The 25,399-nt window shown below is 40.4% G+C and overlaps 1 protein-coding gene across 2 annotated transcripts; it reads right to left on the bottom strand.

The window, feature by feature from the left end:
• Positions 1 to 20,300: 20,300 nt before the first annotated feature.
• On the bottom strand, positions 20,301 to 22,042 carry LOC111878629 (zinc finger A20 and AN1 domain-containing stress-associated protein 4). 2 transcript variants are annotated; one of them, XM_023875139.3, is made up of 3 exons: positions 21,878 to 22,040; positions 21,667 to 21,747; positions 20,301 to 21,215 (listed from the first exon to the last, which is right to left on the bottom strand). In XM_023875139.3, exon 3 carries the CDS (start codon positions 21,200 to 21,202, stop codon positions 20,657 to 20,659), a length of 546 nt encoding a protein of 181 aa, XP_023730907.1. In that variant the 5' UTR covers positions 21,203 to 21,215; positions 21,667 to 21,747; positions 21,878 to 22,040; the 3' UTR covers positions 20,301 to 20,656. The 2 variants fall into 2 exon arrangements, with proteins under 2 accessions (XP_023730907.1, XP_023730906.1); XM_023875138.2 differs by lacking the exon at positions 21,667 to 21,747 and having other exon boundaries at positions 21,878 to 22,042.
• Between the last annotated feature and the right edge of the window lie 3,357 nt (positions 22,043 to 25,399).

The following is a 25,399-nucleotide window of genomic DNA, read 5'->3' as shown; positions in this document are numbered from 1 at the left end:
TGTTATTGATATGTGCTCTGTGTATATGTGTTAGGATCGTTCCATGTGAACGGTATCCCTGTTCAGGTGTTGTTAGACTCGGGTGCCACCCGATCGTTTGTTTCTCTTGCGCTTAGCAAGAAGTTTACTGAGTCTTCAGGCATGTTGGATTGCCCTTTAGAGGTAGAGATTGCTGATGATCGATCGGTGCGGGCATCAGCGGTGTTCAGGGATTGTGTTCTGAGGTTATTCGAGGAGCGCTACTTGGTGGATTTGGTTCCCATTCCGTTGCATGGGAACAAGGTGATTATAGGTATGGATTGGCTGAGCCCTAATGGGGCGGTGATAGAATGCGCACAGCAACTAGTGCGTATCAGGACCCCAAGCGGGGGAGAGTTGGTGATCCACGGCGAGAGGTTATAGCGTGGACCCACAGTATGTTCAGCAGCGAGGGCTAGGCGCTACCTTCAGCAGGGCTGCACGGGATATGTCGCGTACGTTATGGACACCCGGGAGGCGGGTAAGGCGATGGTGAGTGAGGTTCCAGTGGTGCGAGACTACGCTGATGTGTTCCCGGAGGAGCTTCCTGGAATACCTTCGGAACGACAGGTAGAGTTCAGGATCGACCTAGTCCCTGGTGCGGCTCTGATAGCCAAGGCACCGTACCGGTTGGCTCCTCCCGAGATGCAGGAGTTGTCTACGCAACTGCAGGAGCTGTTAGACAAGGGATTCATTAGACCGAGCAGTTCACCCTGGGGAGCCCCGATCCTGTTTGTGAAGAAGAAGGACGAGTTGCATCGGATGTGTATAGATTACCGGGAGCTGAACAAGGTGACGGTGAAGAACCATTACCCACTCCCGAGGATTGATGACCTCTTTGATCAGTTACATGGAGCATCTTGGTTCTCCAAGATCGATTTGCATTCAGTTTATCATCAGATGAGGGTCAGAGAGGAGGATTTGCGTTTCGGACGTGTTATGGCCATTATGAGTTCGTGGTGATGTCGTTTGGGCTCACCAATGCTCCTGCCGTGTTCATGGACCTCATGAACCGCGTGTGCAGACCGATGCTGGATCGGTCTGTAATAGTTTTCATTGATGACATCTTGGTTTATTCCAAGACGCAGGAGGAGCATGAGGAGCATATGAGAGAGGTTTTGGAGACCCTGAGGAGGGAGAGCTTGTACGCTAAGTTCTCCAAGTGCGAATTCTGGTTGCACGAGGTGCAATTCCTTGGGCACCTTGTCAACCAGAAGGGTATACTGGTCGACCTGGCCAAGATAGAGGCCGTGATGAGATGGGAGGTTCCGAAGTCTCCATCCGAGATTCAGCGTTTCCTAGGATTAGCGAGATACTATCGGACATTCATTCAGGATTTCTCCAAGATAGTCGTACCCCTGACACGGTTGACTAAGAAAGCCGTAGTATTTCGATGGGGGCCTGAGCAGCAGGAAGCGTTCGAGATTCTGAGGCAGAGGTTGTGCGAGGCGCCAATCTTAGCCCTGCCCGTGGGCGTTGAGGATTTTGTGGTATACTGTGACGCATCCATTTCGGGGTTGGGTGCGGTACTGATGCAGAGATGGCATGTCATCGCCTACGCTTCGAGGCAGCTGAAGCCTTACAAGGCGAACTACCCGACGCATGATTTAGAGTTGGGGGCGGTGGTCTTCGCCCTCAAGATTTGGCACATTACCTCTACGGGGTTCGATGTACCATTTACACGGACCACAAGAGTTTGAGGTACCTCATGGATCAGCCGAATCTGAACATGAGGCAGCGTCGGTGGTTAGACGTGGTGAAGGATTATGATTGCGAGATCCGTTATCACCCGGGGAAGGCCAATGTGGTGGCAGATGCGCTTAGCCGTAAGGCGGCACCGATCAGGGATGTGTGTATGAGGATGACGGTGGTGACTCCCCTGTTAGAGCAGATTCGGGAAGCTCAGCAGGAGGCCATGAAGGAGGAGCATCGTAAGAGCGAGCAGATAGTGGGTCAAGTCACCTCCTTCGATTATGATAGTCGAGGATTATTGACACTAGACCGTAGGGTGTGGGTTCCGTATCACGGAGGCGTGCGCCAGATCTTGATGGAGGAGGCGCACAAATCCCGATTCTCTATTCATCCAGGGGCGACGAAGATGTATAGGGATCTTCGTCTAGACTATTGGTGGCCCTGCATGAAGCGGGATGTGGCTTGGTACGTCGAATGGAGGACGGTCAATACTCGTGTGGTACTCAAGACGACCGAGAGGTGGTTCTCAAGACGACCGAGGGTCATGGCGTGAAGTGGGCCAGAGGGTCATGGGGAGCACAGAGGTGGTGCTCAAGACGACCGAGAGGATTCAACAGGTTCGGAGCAGGCTTCAGTCTGCGCAGAGTCGGCAGAAAAGTTACGCCGACAAGCGCCGATCAGACCTGGAGTTCCAGGTTGGGGATATGGTTCTCCTGAAAGTGTCGCCTTGGAAGGGCGTCATTCGATTCAGGAAGCGGGGAAAATTGGGCCCGAGGTACATTGGACCGTTTAGGATTGTAGCCCGGGTGGGCAAGGTGGCATATAGGATGGACCTGCCAGCCGAACTCAGTTAGATCCACAACACCTTTCATGTCTCCCAGTTGCGGAAGTGCCTAGTGGATGACTCAGCGGTGGTGCCGTTAGAAGATATTCAGGTTGATGACAGCCAGAATTACATTGAGCGCCCAGTCACAATCCAAGACCGGAAGTCGAAGGATCTGAGGAGCAAGAGGGTGGAGTTAGTGAAGGTGCAATGGCAACACCGGAAGGGTTCAGAGTGGACTTGGGAGCCGGTGGAAGAAATGATGAAACATTACCCCGAGCTGTTTCAGGATCGAGCAGCAGACTTCGAGGACGAAGTCTAAAATAAGTAGGGGAGATATGTAGCACCTGGTTCCTGGTACATATAATCTATATAAGTGATTTACATTTTTAGCCTTGGACTCGGCGAGTTGTAGGCCCGAATCGCCGAGTAGAGTCGGGTCATTGATCACATTAAAGTTGGCGACTCGGCGAGTCCACATTCTGGACTCGGCGAGTCCCCGCTGTCTAGATGAAACCCTAATTTCAAGGGTTTGCACCCTATTTAAACCACCATATGCACCCCCAAGCTCGCCCCCTGCACTCTCAGAGCAACCCTAGCCAAACCCTAACCTTCCCCTTTATGATTTGAGTGTTTGTGTGTGTTTCTTTGAAGATTTGAAGAAGATAAGGAGGAAAGATCAAGGAGAAGGAGGAGAACAAAAGTTGTGGACCCATTTCAGAGAATTGTAAGGTAAAAACTCGACCCCCTTCTTCTGTTTCTATGGCTGAACCTTCATTAGAGCATCCTCAAGACTTTTTGGAACCATTTATTGGCTTGGTTGTGGTTTAGAGGACTCCTTGGTTCGTTTAGCCTTCAGATCTGACCCCATTTGAGCTCTAGAAGCTCAGATCTACAACCTTTATGGTCCATTTTCATGAACAAGCCTAGATCTACACTTCTAACCCCATTAAAGTCCTTAAATCACTTGAATGAGCATGCATGCATGTAAACTTGGAAACTTTACATGTAAAATCAACCCCAGGAACCCAGATCTATGCATGGCATGACATGGATTCAAGCAAAATCGAGTATATAGTAATTGCATGTGAGCGACTCGGTGATTCGTTCATCGGAATCGGCGAGTCGAGTCGCGAGTCTCCGAGTTTTTCCCCTTTTTTCGTGTTTGCTGAGTGGAGTTGTTAGTCATGGGTGGACTCAGTGAGTCGGAAGCCAGACTCATCCATGGAGGGACTCGGCGAGTCAATGCCCTGACTCGACGAGTCCAAGGAAATCTTCTTACCTCAAGAACAGACTCGGCGAGTTATTCATACAACTCGACGAGTCTCAGCATAGAGTGTTCTTCGGATGAAGATGAACTCGACGAGTTGTTCATACAACCCGGCGAGTAGAATGAAGGACTTTTGGACATCAGTTTAGAAGAAGAACTCGTCGAGTTAATACCTAACTCGACGAGTAGAGTCGGGATTAAGGAAAATCGAATAGGACGAGACTCGATGAGTTGGCAAGCCAACTCGGCGAGTTGGGTCAACTGGAGGTTGACTTTGACTTTGACTTTGACTTGGTCAGGGGTAAAATGGTCATTTTACCCCAAGGGCAGTTAGCAGTGTTTGATTGAGTGTTTTGTGGGAAATTACAGCCGGAGGATTTCCGAAGCAGCAGCAGCAGCAGGCAGACAGTTCCCACGCAGATCAACAACTACTACGAGGTAAGTTACCTTCCAGTAGCAGTGGGTCTACGACCACAATGTCGGTCCGCCAGTAAGAGTTGTATGTTAGATGATTGTCTCTGTGATATTCATCTAGGGTTGCTACTACATGTGATATGTTTATGTGCTAGTATAATATGATGCTATGTGCTAGTGACAGTAGGGAGATAGTCCCCAGATTACCGGTCGATAGGGCCGAAGGGGCGGTCATGCCCAACCCTGCTAGATAGATTATGTGATATGTGTTATGTGGTAGTAGTAGGGGTGAAATAGTCCCAAGTATCCGGTCGAGAGTACCGAAGGGGAGGCCATCACCCATATATGCTAGTCAGTATCCGGTCGAGAGGACCGAAGGGGAGGCCAGCACCTAGATATGCTAGTCAGTATCCGGTCGAGAGGACCGAAGGGGTAGGTCGGGCACCCAGATATGCCTGACAATATATGTATGTTACGTGGTTATATAGTATGTGGTACAGTGGGGGAACTCACTAAGTTTCGTGCTTACGGTTTTCAGTCGTTGTTTTAGGTACCTCTTCTGTCAAGGGGAAGGAGCTGGCGCGGTAGCGACGCATCACACACACGCTTTTGTTTTCCGCATCACGAGACATTCTGGGATTTGTACTCTGACATTTTGATTGATTACATGTTTTGGTTTTCAGACATAGTATATGTTTATGAAATGGATTGATCAGACAATATTTATTTACAAATGATTTTACTAAATATTGATTGAAAAATGAAAATTTTGGCCCGTATTTTGGGATGTTACAGTTTGGATGGTCTAGAAGAATCACTTCAAGTTGTTGTATCTTGAGAAACAAACATCAGGTAGCAGACGAATTTGTTTTAAGAACAATGTATTAAACACATGTCTCGATCTTTTCTATTTTTTTATTTGTTTTTTTGTATTTCCGTAAGATTATTCCTACACCCCCACCAATATTCCACTTCCTATCAGATGGTTTGATATAGTACATTAGCAAGGAAAACTTAAAATTTATATTCAAATAAAGATTAAAAATGGGACAATTTTTTTTAGCTTATGAATTGACCAAACATGGTTGATCTGATGCAGGTAAACTTGTAAATAATTGATATGAGTTGATGTATACATATACAAGAAATACATAAAGTTTGACAAAAAAAAAGAATGTTCAAAATTTATAAAATGACAATTAAGCGACTGGTTTAAACATGAAAAACAAAGTTTAAGAAATGATCCCAAACTTAAAAATGATGATGCTTTTTAATGAACATACACATACAATAAACAATAACAAAGCTTGGTCAATAAAATAGACAAATTACTTAAATGGTCAAAATGACTAAAATGATCGTTTTGATTTAAGATAGAGTATTTTTAGTACATAAGTTGTAACATCCCAAAAACACAGTCTAAAAATTTCGTTTTAATTTAATAATAAAACCATAAATAATTCCATCACATAAAAATCATAAGTCATGTATCAAATCTCATGTCAAAATATATCAGAGTATAATCATCCCAGACTAAACAAATGGTGTGTGCATTGCAATCCTCCCGAGCTCCTCTTTTGAAAACTGAGTACCTGAAACCAAAAACCGAAACTGTGAGCACGAAGCTTAGTGAGCTTCCCCAAACTACCACATACCATACAATAACATATAAAGCATATATTGGGCCTCACCCACTGCATCGGACCGAAGTCCGAAAACTACATCGGACCAAAGTCCGGAACTAACCACGGTCTTGCCCTCTGCATCAGACCGAAGTCCGGAAACTGCATCCGACTGAGGTCTGGAACTAACCAGGGCCTTGCCCTCTGTATCGGACCGGAGTCCGAAAACTGCATCGGACCGAAGTCCGGAATTAACCAGGGCCTTGCCCTCTACATCGTACCAATGTCTGGAATCTGACTGAACATAGCATGACATAAGCATAACATATAGCATGATCACCTATATTGCATACTGAATCAGACCGTACTCCGGAACACATAACACATAATCCTACATGAGTCATGAAGACATCAAGCATACTAACTACTGCATCGGACCAAAGTCTGGAATCTGACTGAACATAGCATAACATAAGCATAACATATATCATGATCACATATACTGCATACTGCATCGGACCGTAGTCCGGAACACATAACACACATTCCTGCTTGAGTCACGAAGGCATCAAACATACTAACTACTGCATCGGAACGAAGTCTGGAAGCTACTACTAACTAAACGGGCCGACATAGTGGTCATAGACCCGTTCCTACTGGAAAGGAAACTCACCTCACACTGCTGAAGTCCTGCAGACTCAATCCCACACTGCTGAAGTCCCGCAGACTCAATCCCACACTGCTGAAGTCCCGCAGACTCAAGCCCAGCTGCTAGATGACAGATTTCTGATCTGTCAACATCAAAATAACACCTAATTAATATTTGGGTTCCACTACATAACTATAATTACATATTTTGGATAATTACTACATTACCCCAAGCTTGGCTTACCCAAGCCCAAGGTCCAATCCATAGGCCCAAAGTCAACTAGGGATCAAAGCCCAACATATGGCCCAATTTTCCAAATTGAGCCCAAACCTCTACATGGGCTTCCCTTAAGGCCCAATTTTCCAGTCCAGTTCAACATGTCCCATTCTAAGGGCCCAATATCATACAACCCTCTAGGCCCAAACTATGGCCCAATTTTCCAAATTGGGCCCAATCTTCCATTTGGGCCTTACCCTAAAGCCCAATTAATTACCCTAGTCCATTTGATTACTCTTGGATGGCCGCCCATTAATAACCCAATCATTAAGGCCCAATAATATACCCAAGTGAAATTATGGTTTCTCATAAAATGACGATTAAGGTTAAGTGTTTCTCACTTAACCCATTAAGGGCTTAACCCACTAAGGACTTAATCCACTATGTACTTAATCCATCAAGTCCATTATTGCTTAGATTAATTTCTGCCAATGATTATTATTTAATATTTCACTTATTAAATAATTCTCATGTGTGTCCTGATAAATTCTCATATATTAGGATTTTCTCAATTAGCCCATTAAGGACTTGATCCATTAATTCCTTTACTCTACTAGATAAATGGCATGGAATAATTTGGGCTTAATTCACAATCCAATCCCAATGGCCCACAAGTGGGCCCAATAAGTCTAAGGCCCAATACTCATAATTAGGGTTTTCCACCAAAACATGGCCCAATAGTCCCAAAACCAATCTCTAAGCCCATTAGGGTTTGCTAGCGGGACACCACCCACTGCCACCTCGGGTAATGGTGGTCGATGGCGGCTCACGGTGGTGGTTATTATTATTTTTATTATTAACCAAAGCTAATTACAATTACAATGTTTAATCCAAACATAAACACACACACACACACTAACTAACACACACACACACACAACCACACCATGGTAGCCGACGGCGGTGCTTGGCGGCAGCCACCACCTCACGGTGGTGGTTTTTTCTTAATTTTCCGGCCAACAAACCCTCACATGACCAAAACACACATACAAACACGATTCTAATTGCTCATAAGGTCCAGCTACCAACTTGGTGGCTCATGGCGGCGACATTTAAAGACTATCGACGGGACAAAAAAGATAGCCACCATGGCTGGCGGCCATGGTGGTCCTTCTCTACTATCGGCCAGCAAACACACGTCTGTACACTCTCGCAAACGACAACTTTATTGCAGCACGAGATGTAACAGGTAACGCCCACCCACCACAACATCTCGGGGTGGCAGACATGACTGGAACACTGCAAAAAGCGACGCTTGGGCTATGGTGGCGACGAGGTGTGAGCAGGAGCGCAACAACCATGGTCGGAGAAGATACGGTGCTTGAGATCGACAATAGTAGCGCACCACCGAGACAAGAACGGAGAAAAAGGATCGAGAGGCTCGCTTCCTAACCGCAACCGGCAACAGCGATAGCCGAGATTGTCGTCGGTGGCTAGAAAATCACGAATCGGCGGCACCCATAACGTCCACTCCTCATCAATTCTTCAACTGATGCAGCACCCTAATTCCGGTTTCCATCGGTCTTTGCCATAGCCGATGACAAGAGCCATCCGATGGTGCTAGGTGGTCGGAGTTAGTACCAGCGGCTAGAGGTAGAGAGGGAAGTGGCGGCTAATGAAATCTCATAGGGTTTAGGGTTTCGGGGAGTGGTGACGGGTTATATACCCGGTTACTTCAAATCTTCCCATAATATACCATTCCAGCCCCTCCTTAACTTATTCCTTTTAGTCTAAGTCCCAATTTCACCTTTTTAACCCCATCTTTTGAATTTCTTTACAAATAAACTCTTAAATTACCAATTAGCCCCCTTAACCTCTAAATTGTTTTCAAAAGAAGTCCCATAATTTACCATTTAGTCCCTACCTTCTTAAATACTTACAAAACTAATCTGGAACTTTGCACTTTTAACCCCTGACTTCTAAAATTCTTCACAATTTATTCCGGGAACTTTATTTATTAATTTATTTAAATGAACCGGGTGTTACATAAGCATATATTATAATATGGAAATGGGTCTAATATAATGTTTGGAACATATTAGTATTGAATTTTATATAATCTTATGAGTTTTAGAACAATTTTGTTTGAAACATTAATCAATCAAAATGCAAAAAATGACATAAATTATGAAAATAAGAAATGTTTTGACATGTAATCATTAGTATTGACTTATAAATAGGTTATAACACGAAAATGTAACGTCCGCGTTTCTAGGCTAGACATTAATGATGATGTAATAGTCTAGGCCAACCTTTGTAACTTGTTTTGAAATAATAAGATGTATTATTTTATTATTATGTGTTTTATGCTTAATTATTATAATTTAATGAATTAAGGGTAAAAATAAGCGTCGAAAATAATTGTTAGACAAACTTGATATATATGAAGAAATTTGTAGTAGTTGAAATAAGGATTACGGAGATATAAAGAATATCAAAATCCGAGTTATAACGAAGAAGTTATGACCTGTCGAAGTTTCGCGAAAAAACCGGCATGACGTTGTGTGACGTAAAAAGTGAATTTACGATAAAGTGATTTTTAGCCTTAGCGATCTAAACGAAAGTCGTATTGTTCTTTAAACTGAGAGCGTGCATAAAAAGAATGCCCAAATTTGACTTCGTATGAGGAAGTTATGATTTTTCTAAGTTTCAGCTTAGCAGTAGACAACTAAAAACTTGAATTTTAGATCAAGTGATTTTTAGCCGACACAACCTAAACGAGAATCGAAGGTCTCGTCAATATTAGTACAACGGTAAAAAGACAGACGAAAACGGACGTCGGATGAAGAAATTATGAATTTTTAACGGATTTTTCTGTCTCGGTCTGTTAAAAATAAAAATATTAAAAATAAAGTCAAAATTAGCCGACGGAGTCTGAATGAAAGTTGTAGAGTATAATTGTAACGTCCCAAAATTCAAGACTAAAAATTTCTTTTAATAAAACATTACTTAAGCAAATTCATTATTTCAAAACATAAATAGAGTATTAGTTTCCAAAATATATGTTCGTTATCAGAGTAAACATTTCCAGGCTGTCTAAACTATGGTGTGTGCCATGCGATCAACCCGAGCTCTTCCCTCCGCTACCGGAAGTACCTGAAACCAAAACTGAAAACCGTAAGCACGAAGCTTAGTGAGTTCCCCACCCTACCACATACCATGCATAACCACATACTACACATACTGGGCCACGCCCGCTATCCTAGGCCTCGCTCCCTACCTCGGGCCTCGCCCGCTACAACGGCCCCGCCGCTCCAGGCCCCGCCTGGCTTCGAGCTCCGCTCAGATACAGATCTGTTTCACTTAGGCCTCGCCTGTCACAGGGCCTCGCCCACTAACATATAATATCACATAAACATATCACATCACATCACATAAGCTCAACACATACTAACGGATCTTGTCCTAAGGCCTCGCCTATCTCTGGGCCCTGCCCTTGTCCTGCTACTGATGAGTCATGGAACCCCGTCCATACTCCTGCTGATAGTGAGGTACGGGCCCAGCCCACCCTCACTCCTTCCCTAACTTGGGCCTCGCCCCTAATCTGCTGCTACTGAGATGTGGAACACCATCCACACTCTGCTATTGGTGAGGTACGGGACCTCGCCCACACTCACCCCCTACCAGGTACATACACGTATCACACAGACAACAAGTATAAACTATCACATGAACCATTCCTTGGGCACCCGCCCTCTATCATTGGACCTCGTCCCGTATATCATACTAGCATACTGTGCCTAGGGCTAACCCCTGGGTCTTCCACTCATAACTACATGGCCGGCATTGTGGCCGTAGACCCATTCATACAAAGGGAAACTCACCTGCACTGGCTGAACTGGCTGATGAACCCACTAGATGCTGCCCGACAACTCTCTGAACTCCTGCTCCACTCGCTCCCCGAGCTACCAATGTCAAAGCAACACTGAGTCTAACTGACCCCCGAAAGACTACCAAGTCAACTCTAGTCAAAGTTAAAGTCTTGGTCAAAGTCAACCTTCCAGGTCAACCCTACTCGTCGAGTCACCCTACTGACTCGCCGAGTTCATAAGTTCAGAGTCCTTCCACTCGCGAATCTACTCGCCGAGTCTACCGATTTCCGAGTCCTGACCTGTCCAACTCTCCGAGTCTCCATTCGACTCACTGATTCGAGTCTCAACTCGAAGGGTTTGGGGTTCTGCGACCTGACTCGCCGAGTCCAAGAACAGACTCGTCGAGTACAAGGCAATCTTCATCCAACTCGCCGAGTTCATGCCCAACTTCATCCGACTCGAAGAGCTGTTCATCCCACTCGTCGAGTTCCTCCTCATCTTCAAGCTACTCGCCGAGTCCACTCAAAGGACTCTCCGAGTCCATCCGGTCCTTCATACATACAGAGGACTTTTGAGTCATGCAGGGACTCAAATCTGTAGATCTACCCTTCCCAAGCCTATTCATCACGTAAAGTTGCAAACTTTACGTGTAGAGAAGGAGATCTAGGCAAAATACACCATAAACTAGGGTTTAAGGCAAGGAGGCTCCATAATCAACTCAAGGGCTGCTATTTTATGCTTCTCAAGACCATAATATGCTTCGATCTGAAGTAGCAACTTCAGATCTGGCTTCTAACTCAAAATAATAACATTATGGCTAAAAAGCCCCAACAACCACTCACAAATCTAGGTGCAAAAGGGTCCAGGAACTAGTTTATTACCTCCAAATTCTCAGAATGAACTCACAATCCCAGATCTATAGTTCCTTCTTGCTCCTCCAAGTTCCCTCTTCCTTCTCCAAGCTTTAATGCACCTTCCAAGGTAACAAATGGCTCAAAAAGCGGATATGGCGGCTTGGGTTTAATGTTCTGGACGAAAGAGGCAGTAAAGGAACCCTAGGGGAGAGAATGAGGCGCTTAAATAGGCTCTAAGTCCCGAATTTAGGGTTTTCCTTGCACAGACCAGACTCGCCGAGTCCACTTGGCTGACTCGCCGAGTTGGTCACTTACAACTCGACCTGGATCCTGCTCGGACTCGCCGAGTCCCTCCTTGGACTCGCCGAGTCGACCCCTAAACTTAGGGTTTTCTTTCTTTTCTTGGTCTTCAAAACTTTGGGTGTTATAATAATCTTGCCTATGCGTGCATTTAAAGAACGTCAAAAACGGAACTCGTATGTGAAAGTTATGAATTTTTGAAGTTCGGGGCACAAAATCCGAGAAATTCCGCATGCATTGCTTGGAATCAGCCACGTCGCCTAGCATGCGAGCATGCCCCGTGTCCGTCTGCTGATTCGACCGAAGTGAGGTTCAACCGAAACTCAACGCGTGTCTCATCCGTGGCGTGTCTGAAGTGAGCCACATCTCGCCTGCGAGCCTCCGACGCATGCTGCCCTCACATGTCCAACGCGTGTCCTTCTCCCTTCCCCCTTCGGTCCGAGGCTTCACCTTATATATGGGAGTTGCGAACCCTCCCGGTTTTGGTTGGAATTTTACACCATTTTTTATCCTTTTTCACTTCTTCCATCTCCCTAAACTTCTTTATAACCCCCTTAAGCCCTGGTATCATACCCAACACCCGAAGAACGTTCTGAAGTGCTCGAAGAACCCGAGAAATTTATCTTTTCGGTTAAAAGTTCAACCTTTGCAATGCCCGTTTTTTTCATTAAAGCTCCCGGTTTCATTAGAAACGATCATTTAAAGAAATGAAGTGCTTGTCGATTATCGTTAAATCATGTAAGTGTGTAGTCACTTTCATCTTACACATAGATATGAAGTGTTTTCTATAAAATATGTGCTATGTGTAGTTATATTGTTTGTTTATTTGAGATGAGTGTTGAATAAATGTTTTATACAAGTTTTAAACTGTATATGTATTTTTATCTACAAATATGTTGGGTAAAACATAGGTAGATGAAATAGTTGATGTGCGTTAAAATGATGAGAGGCCCAGATGTTGTTGTTGATGCTGTAGCAGACTCGCAACCTATAGGTGTTGGTGAACTATATGTTCATTGGTGTACTCCTTCCCCCTCATGGTTGCCTTAAGGACATTTTATGGTTGAGGAATCCCCTTAGCAGTAGTGTTCATCCCGATGATGATCCTTAGGCTAGGTCCCTAATGATAAGTGTTTATAGACGTAAAGTGAGGATAACGGGAACGAGTAATCAGGGTTATTGTTGGTTGATGAAATTAATAAATTTATTGTTGGTTAATGAAATTAATAAATTTATTATTATTATTTGTGGGTTGAAAACCTTATATGCTCACTATTAACTAATTATATAAAGCATGTATCTCACGTGTATATTCAAAGTATTCCAATGTAAATACCTAGTCCAGTTACCGAGTCAAGTCATAGAATAGTTTCCTGTATTTACTCCTAGATATAAGCTTAGATCAGTTAGTAGACTTAGGATATAAATGCCTCTCGTATGTAATCAATAATCATCAATCAGATATACATTCATATATCCCTCGTATTATTATGGTATCAGAGCTTTCAAACTCAGAAGAGTAATCGATCCAGAAGTCACAGCCGCATCCCTTCAACTAGGGTTTTATCTAATGTCTTCATCCAATTCATTCACTCAAGTCACGGCGGCAACTCATCTCACCACCAAACTCACGTCTCACAATTATCCTGTCTGGCGTAAACAAGTTGAGACTACACTAATCAGTCTCGCATATGAAGATTTTATCCTCGGTGAACCCAACATGCCACCCAAACAGATCAGCGACAAAGAAAACAAACCAATTGCAAATCCAGAATACCTTCTCTGGTTTCGGAAAGATCAGATGCTACTTAGTGCGATACTAGGTAGCTGTTTGGAGTCCATACAGCTGCTCATCTCATCTGCATCTACCGCACGAGAAGCCTGGCAGCGCCTGTTCTCCAGCTTTGCCTCTACATCCAGGTCAAGAATTATCTCCCTAAAATCGAAATTAGCCAAAAACCCTAAGGGAAATCGCACCATTACCGAATTTTTACAAGAGATGCAATCTCTTGCAGATGATCTTGCCCTAGCCCAGAGTCCTGTCTCATAAGAGGATCTCATGGTCTACATCCTCTCACGGCTTGGTGATGACTACAGTACAATCGTAGCTGCCATCAAGGTTAGAGACACACCCATCTCTTATTCGGAACTATTTGATAAACTTACAGACTTTGAAAGATCCCTCAAAGAATCCTTGACTACAATTGACAATGTTCCCACCACTGTCAATTACACTTCTCAACAAACAGGGACCAATCAAGGTAATCGTAATCAGCCACACTATCAACAAAACAACCGAAAGTATCACAATAACTCTCAACGAGGGGGCTACAAGGGTAACTCAAACTGGTCAGGTTCCAACACTCAAGGAAATCGCCTAAACCGCAACAATGAATTCTGTCAGTTTTGTAACATTCCAGGACACCTCACTCGTGACTGCAGAAAACTTGCAAGATTTCTTAGGGAAAACAACATTACCACAGAGAAATACACAACACCGGTTGCCAATGTTACCACCTCCAATCTGGTGTCTCCCACCTGGCTGTTCGATACTGGCGCTTCCAATCATGTCACCTCTGACAAACAAACACTTCACAATGTGTCAGAGTATGGAGGACCTGATGAGATAGTTCTCGGTGATGGTACAGGTTTACCCATAACTCATATTGGTAACACGTATATCAATACACCTCAGAAATCATTGTTTTTGTCCAAAGTGTTACATGTTCCACGATTAAAACGCAATCTTGTATCTGTTGGTAGTTTATGTGATACTAATTTGGTTTCGGTGGAATTCTTTCCATCTCATTTTTTTGTGAAGGATCTACACACGGGGGCGCGCCTCATGCGAGGAGAGAGAACTGATGGAATCTACACCTCCAAGCTATCTCCAAGACTCCAAATCCATGCCACATTCAAGAACTCTCCACTCAGCCTCCACCACAAACTCGGTCACCCTTCAATGCAAGTGTTCAAAACTATTGTGTCTAGCTTAGGTTTAAATTCAAAATTTGATTCCAATGTTCATTGTTCCTCATGCTCTATCAATAAAAGTCATAAACTTCCTTTTGGTTCTAATTCCTTTGTCACTTCAAAACCTCTTCAATTACTTTATTCCGATGTCTGGGGACCTGTACAACAATCCATTGATGGTTTCAAATACTATGTCATTTTTGTAGACTATTTCACCAAGTATATCTGGCTCCATCCCATGAAATGAAAAAGTGATGTTGCACTCATTTTTCCCACCTTCAAATCGCTAGTTAAAAAGTTCTTCCAACACCAAATTATTTCCATATTCAGTGACAACGGTGGTGAGTACTTGGGACTCTTACCCTTCCTTCAAGCACATGGAATTTCTCATTACGCAACACCTCCACACACTCCTGAACAAAACGGGGTGGCAGAATGCCGCCACCGATATATTGTTGAAACCGGCCTAGCCTTACTCCACTTTGCCAAACTTCCTCTAAAATTCTGGTCACATGCCTTTCAAACTGCAACCTACTTAATCAACCGACTTCCTACACCCATACTTGACCACAAATCACCTTACCAATGCCTATTTAACCAAAGCCCGAACTATACCAAATTGAAACCATTCGGTTGCTTATGCTATCCTTGGCTACGTCCGTACACTACATCAAAACTACAACCGTGATCAAAACCATGCCTCTTCATTGGTTATTCCGATTCCAAGTCAGCATACAAATGTTACGATCCGGAATCTCAAAAACTATATCATTCAAGACATGTTGAATTTATACTCAATGAATTTCCCTCGGTCTCCACTGAGCCATCAACATCATTACCCTCACCCGACAACTTCCTCACCCATGAAACCTCTCCCACCACAAATATTCCTAACCTGCCACAAATAAAAACTACCTTACCAAATCTACCCAGCAACACAAATATTCCCAATGAACCTCTACCTACTGATCCGTCGTCTCCAATTCAGCCACATTCACCAACCCTGCCCAACTCTCCTATACACCTCCAATCCCCTGCCACACCTACACCACAAACTCCACAAACACCTCAGCCTATACAACCACCCGAAACTGCTCCTGTCACAGCCACTCGCATCCGCAAACCAAATAAAAAAATATTATAATCCTTCCTTTGTAAACACTACCACGTTACACCCTATACCCCCTAGTCTTGAACCTCACACACACACTCAAGCCCTCAAAGATCCTCTTTGGCGTCAAGCAATGGATGCTGAATTTAATGCACTTCTTACTAATGGTACATGGGAGCTAGTTCCAAAAGAAAATCATTATTCCATTGGCTGCAAATGGATTTTTAGAATAAAAAGAAAACCCGATGGTACCATTGACAAATACAAAGCTCGTCTAGTGGCAAAAGGGTTTCTCCAACAATATGGCAAAGACTACTTTGACACCTTTAGCCCCGTTACTAAACCGGTTACCATTTGTACCGTTATCTCCATTGCCCTATCTCAAAACTGGCCAATTAGACAACTTGATGTCAACAATGCTTTCCTTCATGGCACCCTTCATGAAGAAGTATTCATGGAACAACCACCTGGCTTCATACACCCTCAATATCCCTCACATGTATGCAAACTAAAAAAATCCCTTTGTGGCCTCAAACAAGCACCACGTGCGTGGTACATTGAACTCACCACATTTCTGCTTTCAGTTGGCTTTTGCAAATCTAGAGCTGATCCATCTTTATTCGTGTACAATCATCATAATGTCCTTGCTTACCTTCTTGTGTATGTTGATTATTTTGTACTTACCGGTAATAACTCCTCCTTCCTCACTCATTTCGTGTCTACCTTGTCCAATCGTTTCTCTCTAAAAGATTTAGGACCTCTTCACCACTTTCTTGGTGTTGAGGTCATTCCAACCAAATCGGGTCTCTTCCTATCTCAACATAGACATGTCCAGGATCTTCTCACTCAGTTTCGCATGGATGGAGCCAAGGAGGTAGCCACACCATTGAATCCCTCAGTCACTCTCTCTTTGCATGACGGGTCCGCAAGCATAGATCCCACACCTTATCGCAAGCTGGTAGGCTCTCTTCAATATTTAGCATTTACAAGACCGAATATATCATTTGCTGTTAACAAGTTGTCACAGTTTATGCATGCTCCAACTGATACTCATTGGCAATCCTTGAAGAGAGTACTACGCTACCTAAAGGGCACTATTTATCATGGACTCTACCTCACAAAAAATTCTTCCATGGATCTCACGGCGTTTTCGGACTCCGATTGGGGAGGTGTAACAAATGGTGGACGCTCTACAACTGCATATCTTGTGTATCTCGGTCCGAATATCATCTCATGGAGATCCTCCCACCAAAAATCCATATCACGATCATCTACGGAGGCGGAGTACAAGGCTCTTGCAAACGCCGCAGCTGAAGTTACTTGGGTTAAGAATCTCTTACTCGATCTTGGCATCAAAATTACAAAACCTCCGCTCCTGTATTGTGACAACACCGGTGCAACATACTCTTGTGCTAATCCTATATATCACTCAAGGATGAAACATGTAGCCCTCGACTACCACTTTGTTCGAGAACAAGTTACTGACGGCTCTCTACGTGTACGACATGTCAACTCCTTTGATCAACTAGCTGATGCATTGACTAAACCTCTCACTCGCTCCCCATTTCAACGACTTCGATCCAAGATTGGCGTATCCGATGGATCCTCCATCTTGCGGGGGCGTATTAACTAATTATATAAAGCATGTATCTCACGTGTATATTCAAAGTATTCCAATGTAAATACCTAGTCCAGTTACTGAGTCAAATCATAGAATAGTTTCCTGTATTTACTCCTAGATATAAGCTTAGATCAGTTAGTAGACTTAGGATATAAATGCCTCTCGAATGTAATCAATAATCATCAATCAGATATACATTCATATATCCCTCGTATTATTACTCACTAGGCTCCCAAGCCTGACTCACTCAACTTTCTGTATTACAGGTAGTGGAACAAGAGCATAGTTGGACGATGACGAGTGATTTTGGATTATAGGTCAGTAGATGTAAATAACTGTTGAAAGGCCTATATTGTACAGTTTATGCTTTTGGTTTGTATCGATGTGGACATTCCGAGTTTTGTAATGAAATGAAAATACATTTCATTAAGAAATGCTCTGATAAATATTTTTATCATATTTTGTTATGGGAACAAATTCCGCAATACTTTTTGAAAGATTACTCTGATTTTATTTTAAAAGCATAAACGAAATCGGTTTTTTCTGGCCGTGAAATTAAGAATGTCATAGAAAGTAACATAAACGAAATCCTAAAACTCAAGAAAAACATATTTCTTCAAAACATGATGTCTAAATTAGAAAAATATCAAAAACCAAATTTGATGCTATTTCCCATACAGATCACAAAACCGAAGGCATGTTGAAATTCATGACATGGCATACCAATACCTACCCGATTAATCTTAGGAATCAGGTCAAGCTAATGACCCGTTCTTAAATCATAGTGTAACACCCTCAAAATATATAGATACACTTGTACATACAAATAATTGTGGAAAATAAGTATGCATATGGTGGTAAATACTTCATGTAGTGAGAGTGCTTTAATATGTTGTATATTGTGTATGAAATAGGGTATAAGTAGATGTTATAACCTAATAGTTACTATGTTGTGTGTTATTAGTGCTCTAAAACGACTTTGGACTGTTTGGGGACATGATTATTTGATGATTCCCTTGATTTGCAAGAAAAAAAAAATATAATGCCTAAATACACAAATAGACAATTAAACATACATGTAAGTCTAAGTTTTACAGGATCGAGTAATTGAAAAGGAATGTGTGAGATGGTTTGAGAAGAACATAACATAATGTATGAGATTTGAACAATGGCTAAAGCTCTATAGTGACATATGGTCCATCTAACCATTTGTATACAATATGTTACCAAAACCAAATGATTTACTGAAAGATGTACGTTTATCGTCGAAGGGGTTTTCTAAGCTCTTAAAATTACAGATGCTAGAAAGGTATGCAAATGAGGTTAATGTTCGGGAAAGATGATGATCGAATATTTAAAGTAATCATATTGTGTACATAGTGCATATCAATGTTCTATGGTAACAAACCATATACATCAAGAAGGTCCCATTGCCTTATTTGTATCGCAAGTTGGACAGATAGGAGTTATAACAATTCACAACCACTTCTTGAATACTAGTCTTCCTTAACTTATCTTTAAGCTTCAAAACATTGAACCCTACTAGTGTAAATGAACTACATTGTGAAAAGTAGTTGGAAATTAAAGTACATCGTCTAAATAAATTTAGAAATAAAAAGAAAACCTTTTGGAAATATTATTTTATAGATAGGACATTAAAACCCATTTGAAATAATGTATTAGAGAACCAAGGGATAAAATCAAGCCATATGGGAGATCTCTCCCGTTAGTAACCATAGCCTTAGGCTAGTAAATGGTAGCCCTTTGGACTTGTCAGCACAACCCTACAATACAAAGTCGTAAACCTAGTACAAAGTCCCTGAGCCCTATGGTTGGGGCCGAAATTGAGGATTCAAATGGGTCGGAATCATATTTGTTGGTAATTCTGTGCTAACTCCTTTCTCACTAAAAGTCACAGTTTTGGGAGTTTGGGAATTCCTTTTGAAGGTCAAAAATTCCTAAATTGAAGAGATTGAATCTTGGATTGATAATCACACAAAGGTAAACGTCTCCACCCCTTTCATATCACGTTAAAGATGGAGATTATGGGTTTTTGCTATGAATAAGGTGAAATGCATACTAATAGAACTTTACGATGATAATGTGGTTGGTGTCAACTTATGATGACCAGTTTAAATAAATTCACTAATTGATCAAGTTTTGTTTATAAATTCTCTTGATAAGTATTTTATGATGTGTTGAAGAGTAGAACCCTTTTGGATTAAGATAAAACCTTAGATGGAGTATAGAAGAGTAGAACCCTTTGGGATGAAGTTAACAATGTTAAACGTGTTAATTGATTTTGTAGTCGTTATAGTTAAGTCATACTTGATCAAAAGAGTAGTGCAAGTTTGATAAATGGTTAAGGGGTAAGTACCCGTTATAGTTAAGTCATACATATGTAGGTTTACTCTTGAAGGTACAAGGAAATAAACATCATCTGGTCACAACTTAATAAGGTGAGTAACTTACAGTATCTACACCTTTGAGACATGCATTTATAAATTTTATAAGCATGAACAACCCCAATATAAATGTGTATGTTTACTTAAATTCAATGATAACCCGGGAAGGGTAGGTCAGTGATGAATCTATGGTGTAGGATAATTTCATAGCTAAAAAGAGGTTAAATAGCAACTGAGATGTAATTATTTTTCTCAACTAACCCTTGAAATCACTCCTACTGTTTGATATTCTTATGTATGCATGCAGATACTTTCGAACCAACACTTCCATAGTCCAAATATGAAGGCCAGTTATCTCAACTCTCCATAAGTCAACACTTGGTCAACCAAACAACACAGAAACAACCCAACCCCAAAAAACTGCCCCCATTTGGCATGACACCTCAGCAGAAGATGAAGATGAAGAATGAGGACCAAATTACAGATTAACAGAAATTGACCTATATCTATGCATCAAGCCATTACACACACACACACACAATGGAACAAACAAGCAGAATAAGAATGTTCATAACACTGGCAACAATGGTGAGACCCTGTGTCTTGATGGCTTCCCTAATTTCAAATTTTTTTTCAAACAAATCGACCAGGGCCCCACCTACATTTCATACCAACCAGACAAGACATTACCCATGAGGAGGAGAAGAGACATAAAAGACTTTTCAGTACTTGTAACCAATACCATATCATACTTTCAGATACCATATCATAGAGAAACACAACCTTTTTCTTCCTTTTTTTTTTTCCTTTTCTTCATCATATCTTATCAAGCTTCTCAGCTTTCACAACAGGATTCGCCTTTGCAATTGCATCACGACCCGCACCCCGGTAATCAAAAGGACATTCATGTTTATCAGAGTAACGATGAGCAGAACAAAACAAATTACCACATTTGCAGTTGAATCCTGTCAGACCAACACGCTTCCGACATGTGGCGCATCTACTGGGACCCACTTTCACCTCCGGGACTACTTCACTTGAAGAAGAAGAAGAAGAGTCTGCTTTTGCTTTCATGGGGACCACGTTTAACTCCACCGGAGCTGCTGACTGGGCGGTGGCGGCTTTCATGGCGTCCGCCACCACGTCTTTTCCGGTGGTGTCGTTCCCGTTCCCACCACCGCCATTGACGATGTTGTCAAAAGATGAAGCTGCAAGCTTGGCGTTTTCCTGTTTCAATATCATCTCCTTGTGGCATTTGGAACACATGTTCATGGTGGCTGCACTACCGAAGAACCCACAGTTGTTGATGCAGAGGATTGGGCCCTCTGGAGCCTGGCATCCTGTTTCTTTTGTGGATTCCATCTGTCAAAATTCCCTGCATGACATCATACAATCATACATCGTCAAGATAGATGTGATCATGAGTTCTATTTACCATATCAAATCGTTTAGAAGCTAATAATTGAAATAGAAATTGAGAAGATGAGAAAAACAGCGCAAGATAAAAAGTGGATATTGGATGATAAGCTATTACCACAAGGATACAGTCGAATCAAACAAAAAATGCGGTGAATACATAATTGAATACAAATCCAGATTCTTATGAACAATAGAAGATAAAACCCCAGATAGTTATCATCATGTACGATTTTACATACTATCTACCTTTTTAAATTACCTATGAAAACCAGGGTGCATAACACAACACCATCATTACTTAGAAAGTGAATACATACATGGTTCATACATAGCTTTCACGACACGAAAGCATCCCCAAAATTGGGATAAAAAAAAAAAACGAGCAATTAAAAGAAATTGAAGGAAACCCTAATTATCGTCAAAATTAGGCGGAATTGATTTCAAAATCATCACAAGTATCAAACATCGATGGCCAAGACCGATCTATACTGCAAAACATAAATACAAACACACGAAACACGGATGATTTATATCGATCTCGATGGCGAATTCATGTCATAAAATTCAAACAAAAACCATTCGATTGAAAGACAATATGGGAAAAGAAATCAAATTTACCTGTAATTGAGTAAATTAATCGATGAGATGGTTGAAAAAGGCGATAGATGAGGAAGGAGAGATATTGAAGATGTTTGATTTTTGATTTTTTTGGGGGATTGGGGTTGGGGTTGGGGTGGGGCGATGATATTATTGTGATCCCCTCTCGGTCGTTCGACCTATTTAAGACTTGCTTTCTTCCTTCCAGCCAACGAAACGCTCATTTTTCTAATACGTAGTCGGTGAGGCCCAAATTTCCCTTCCCCAAACCACTAGTTTATTACCCTTTTGCCATTCGATCATTTTTCATTTTCCAAACTAAAATTAAACGTAAAATAAATAACATTTTTGTTATGTTTTAAAAAAACTATTAAAAATAATAAAATTCTCCCCCAATAACTACCAATTTTATATTGTCCACTCCGATTGGGGAAGATTATCAAATCAATGTCGTTTTTATTTGAGATTATAAATACAAAACTTAGATGCTCCTCTACAATATATGGGTTACCGAAAAAACCAATTTGATATAATATGTGAAGAACACTCTTAGATTTAACTAGTTTCTTGATTTTATATGATTTGATTATGCAAGATTAATATATATGTTAAATTAAGTTTTTATACTCATCAATCCAAACTTGGATAAGATTGATAAAATTTACGGAATAATAATTATAAATTACTTTCTGAAAAAACTCTTCGAATAACTTAGACTATTAACTTGGTCTTACAGCTTGGACCAATAACTAGGACCGATGGCTTGGAGCAATAACTTTGACAAATAGCTTGGTTATTTCTTCTACTTTAATTCAATATTAAGTATGTTTTCCATTTCATTCTAAATCCAAATTGGACCTCAAAGTTTTGTTGTGTCCGATATCAAAATTGCCTTATATACAAATGTTCACTCTATACGTCCTAACTTATATTAGGTTATAGTTTATAAACACATCTTATACTCGTGTTAATTTCAATTACACAAAATAATCGGTAAAACTAAATTCACCAACACTTTTGTGATTTCGCAATGGAATGTGTGAAATGAAACTTTGTGAATTAAAATGTTTGTCTTGAGAAGCAAATAAAGAAACATGTTACGGGTTAGATAGTTAGCATGTTGTCCTCCCACAAAGGAGATCCTGTCTTGATACATTTTCTTTCTTTTTAGCCGAATATTACATGATGATTTTTATTTTTTGAAATTTAAAGTTTAGCCATCTGGATTTATTTAACCTAATAAATGAAAATCAATTAATATTATGTTCACATTGAATTTGACACATGTTATTTTTTAAGAGTTTTTGTTTTTCACTTGTCATTTTCTTGTATTTTTTATTTTCTTAAATTTAAAATCCACATTTTGGTGAGATTTATATATGTAAGGTAGATTATTTTATTAAATTTCATAGTAAATGTTCTACAACCTTTCAAATCTTTTACATTATATATTAAATTACTTACTTTATTTATTATATCATTCGTATTTATATAAAATTATTACTTTAAAAAACATATAATACTTATAAATTTATATTAAACTTTTCTTTTTTATAAACTTGTATAATACATGGGTCTTACGTCTAATATTATTATATTTTTATACAACTTTAAACTTTTTATGGGTTAGGAAGTTTTAGAAATTACGAAAGTACCCTGTAAACATTATAAATGAGTTTTCTACACCAAAGTTTATCTATTATTTTGATAAAAGTAATAATAATAGATCAACTTATTTATTATGAACAAGAGGGTTAAAGGATCTAGTTCCTTATAAAATTTCTTATAAATATATAAACTAAGACATAATGTTCATGCAATCACGTGTATACTTGATACAACATTCTTGTTTTTAAGCATTGCCATAGAGTTAATAAATTAGTCACTTTTCTATGTACTTCTTGAGTCATTCTTATCTCGATTTACTCGATGATTTCCTTTTGTTTATAAGAACATTTCGAATTAAGCAAATTAGTTTGGGAACTAAATGGCATACAATAAACTTGTAAATCTAAGTCGGACGCAATAAGCTGTATTGTAATATTGTCTATTCGTTGGGTTACACCATCACTTTATAATAAATTATGCTTCTTTCGTACCATAACTAAAACATGTTTGCCAATTGTTTAACCTTTATAAAATTTTAGTTGGAAATTTAAAATTGAAAATAAACAATTGGTTAAAAGCATTTGTTTATCAAAATCAAATGATAAAGTGTGTTTTTATAATATCATGAAAATACCACGATTATAATTAATAGTTCAAGACTATCGTTTATAGAATTTAAAAAATTAAGCTTAGTTTTCTAAAAGCAAGTTAATACATATTATCATCTTTATCTAGTATTTGTGTTTGTTTTTCAAAATATAAATGTGGAACAAGGGTGGACAACGTAGTAGACTGATTCTATTTCCACCTCAAACTTTAATCGGGTTCGTCTTTAATCTTTATAACAAAAAAGTAAGGGTGAACACGTTGTATTCATGTTTGGATTTTGTGAGAAATATAATTATTTCTTAATATTTGCCACTCATAAATTTGGTACGAATAAAAATGATTTTGTAACTTTGTATGTTTGGTGAAAGGTAAATTGCAAAATATAGTTGTCAGATAATTGTATTTTTTTAAATCCGAGGGAATGATGGAGACAGCCAAACAGTCATCTGTGTTGGAGCTCATTTGAAGAAAAGTTGAAGGTTATCGGAGTAACAAATGGAAGTGAAGGGGTTTTAAATGTAAATTTATTGAGTACTTGAGCTGCATAGAGAGCTAGGGTTTTATTATTTAGTTGGTATTTTCCTTATGGCAACCAATCCACTCTTTCTCCGATCTTGCTCATGTAATAACTTGTAACGCGAGTGTTATCTAGCTAAATATTATTATGATAATGTAATAATTAGGATCAACAATTGTAAATTATTTTGAAGTAACGAGAAAAAAATTATTTGAGTATTATGTGATTTATGTGCAACATATGTGCTTGTAAATTTATAATAACATAATAATAAAATATGCGCCTAAAATAAAATAATAATTAGACCCAATATCTTCAAAGAACGCTGAAAACCGACTTATAACGAAAAAGTTACGACTCGTCGAAGTTTTATGACCAAACAGACACAAGGTCGCGTATCGTAAAAAGTGAATTTTTGATAAACTACTTTTTAGTCTTAGTAATCTAAACGAAATTTGTAGTAGACGTTAAACCGAGAACGTACATAAAAAGAACATCCAAATTTGACTTCGTTGGAGGAAGTTATAGTTTTTTCTAAGATTTAGCATCGCAGTGCACAACCCGAAAATCGAATTTTAGATCGATCAATTTTTAGCCGACACAACCTAAACGATAATCGAAGACCTCGTTAATAGGAGCTCAGCGATATAAAGACAGTCGAAAACAGACGTCGGATGACAAAGTTATGAATTTTTAATGAACTTTAACCGTCTAGGTCTGTTAAAATATAACTTTAAAAATAAGTCAAAATTAGTCGGCGGAGTCTAAACGAAAGTTGTAGATATTGTTAATACCTACTTGTGGATATA

Source organism: Lactuca sativa, chromosome 9, assembly GCF_002870075.4.
Source record: "Lactuca sativa cultivar Salinas chromosome 9, Lsat_Salinas_v11, whole genome shotgun sequence".
NCBI lineage: Eukaryota > Viridiplantae > Streptophyta > Magnoliopsida > Asterales > Asteraceae > Lactuca > Lactuca sativa.
Note: the sequence above shows the minus strand (reverse complement) of the source record. Positions and strands in the feature narration are given on the sequence as shown.

Excerpts from the sequence above, each read along its gene's own strand:
- LOC111878629 (XM_023875138.2), bottom strand. The coding sequence starts at position 21,202 with ATGGAATCCACAAAAGAAACAGGATGCCAGGCTCCAGAGGGCCCAATC.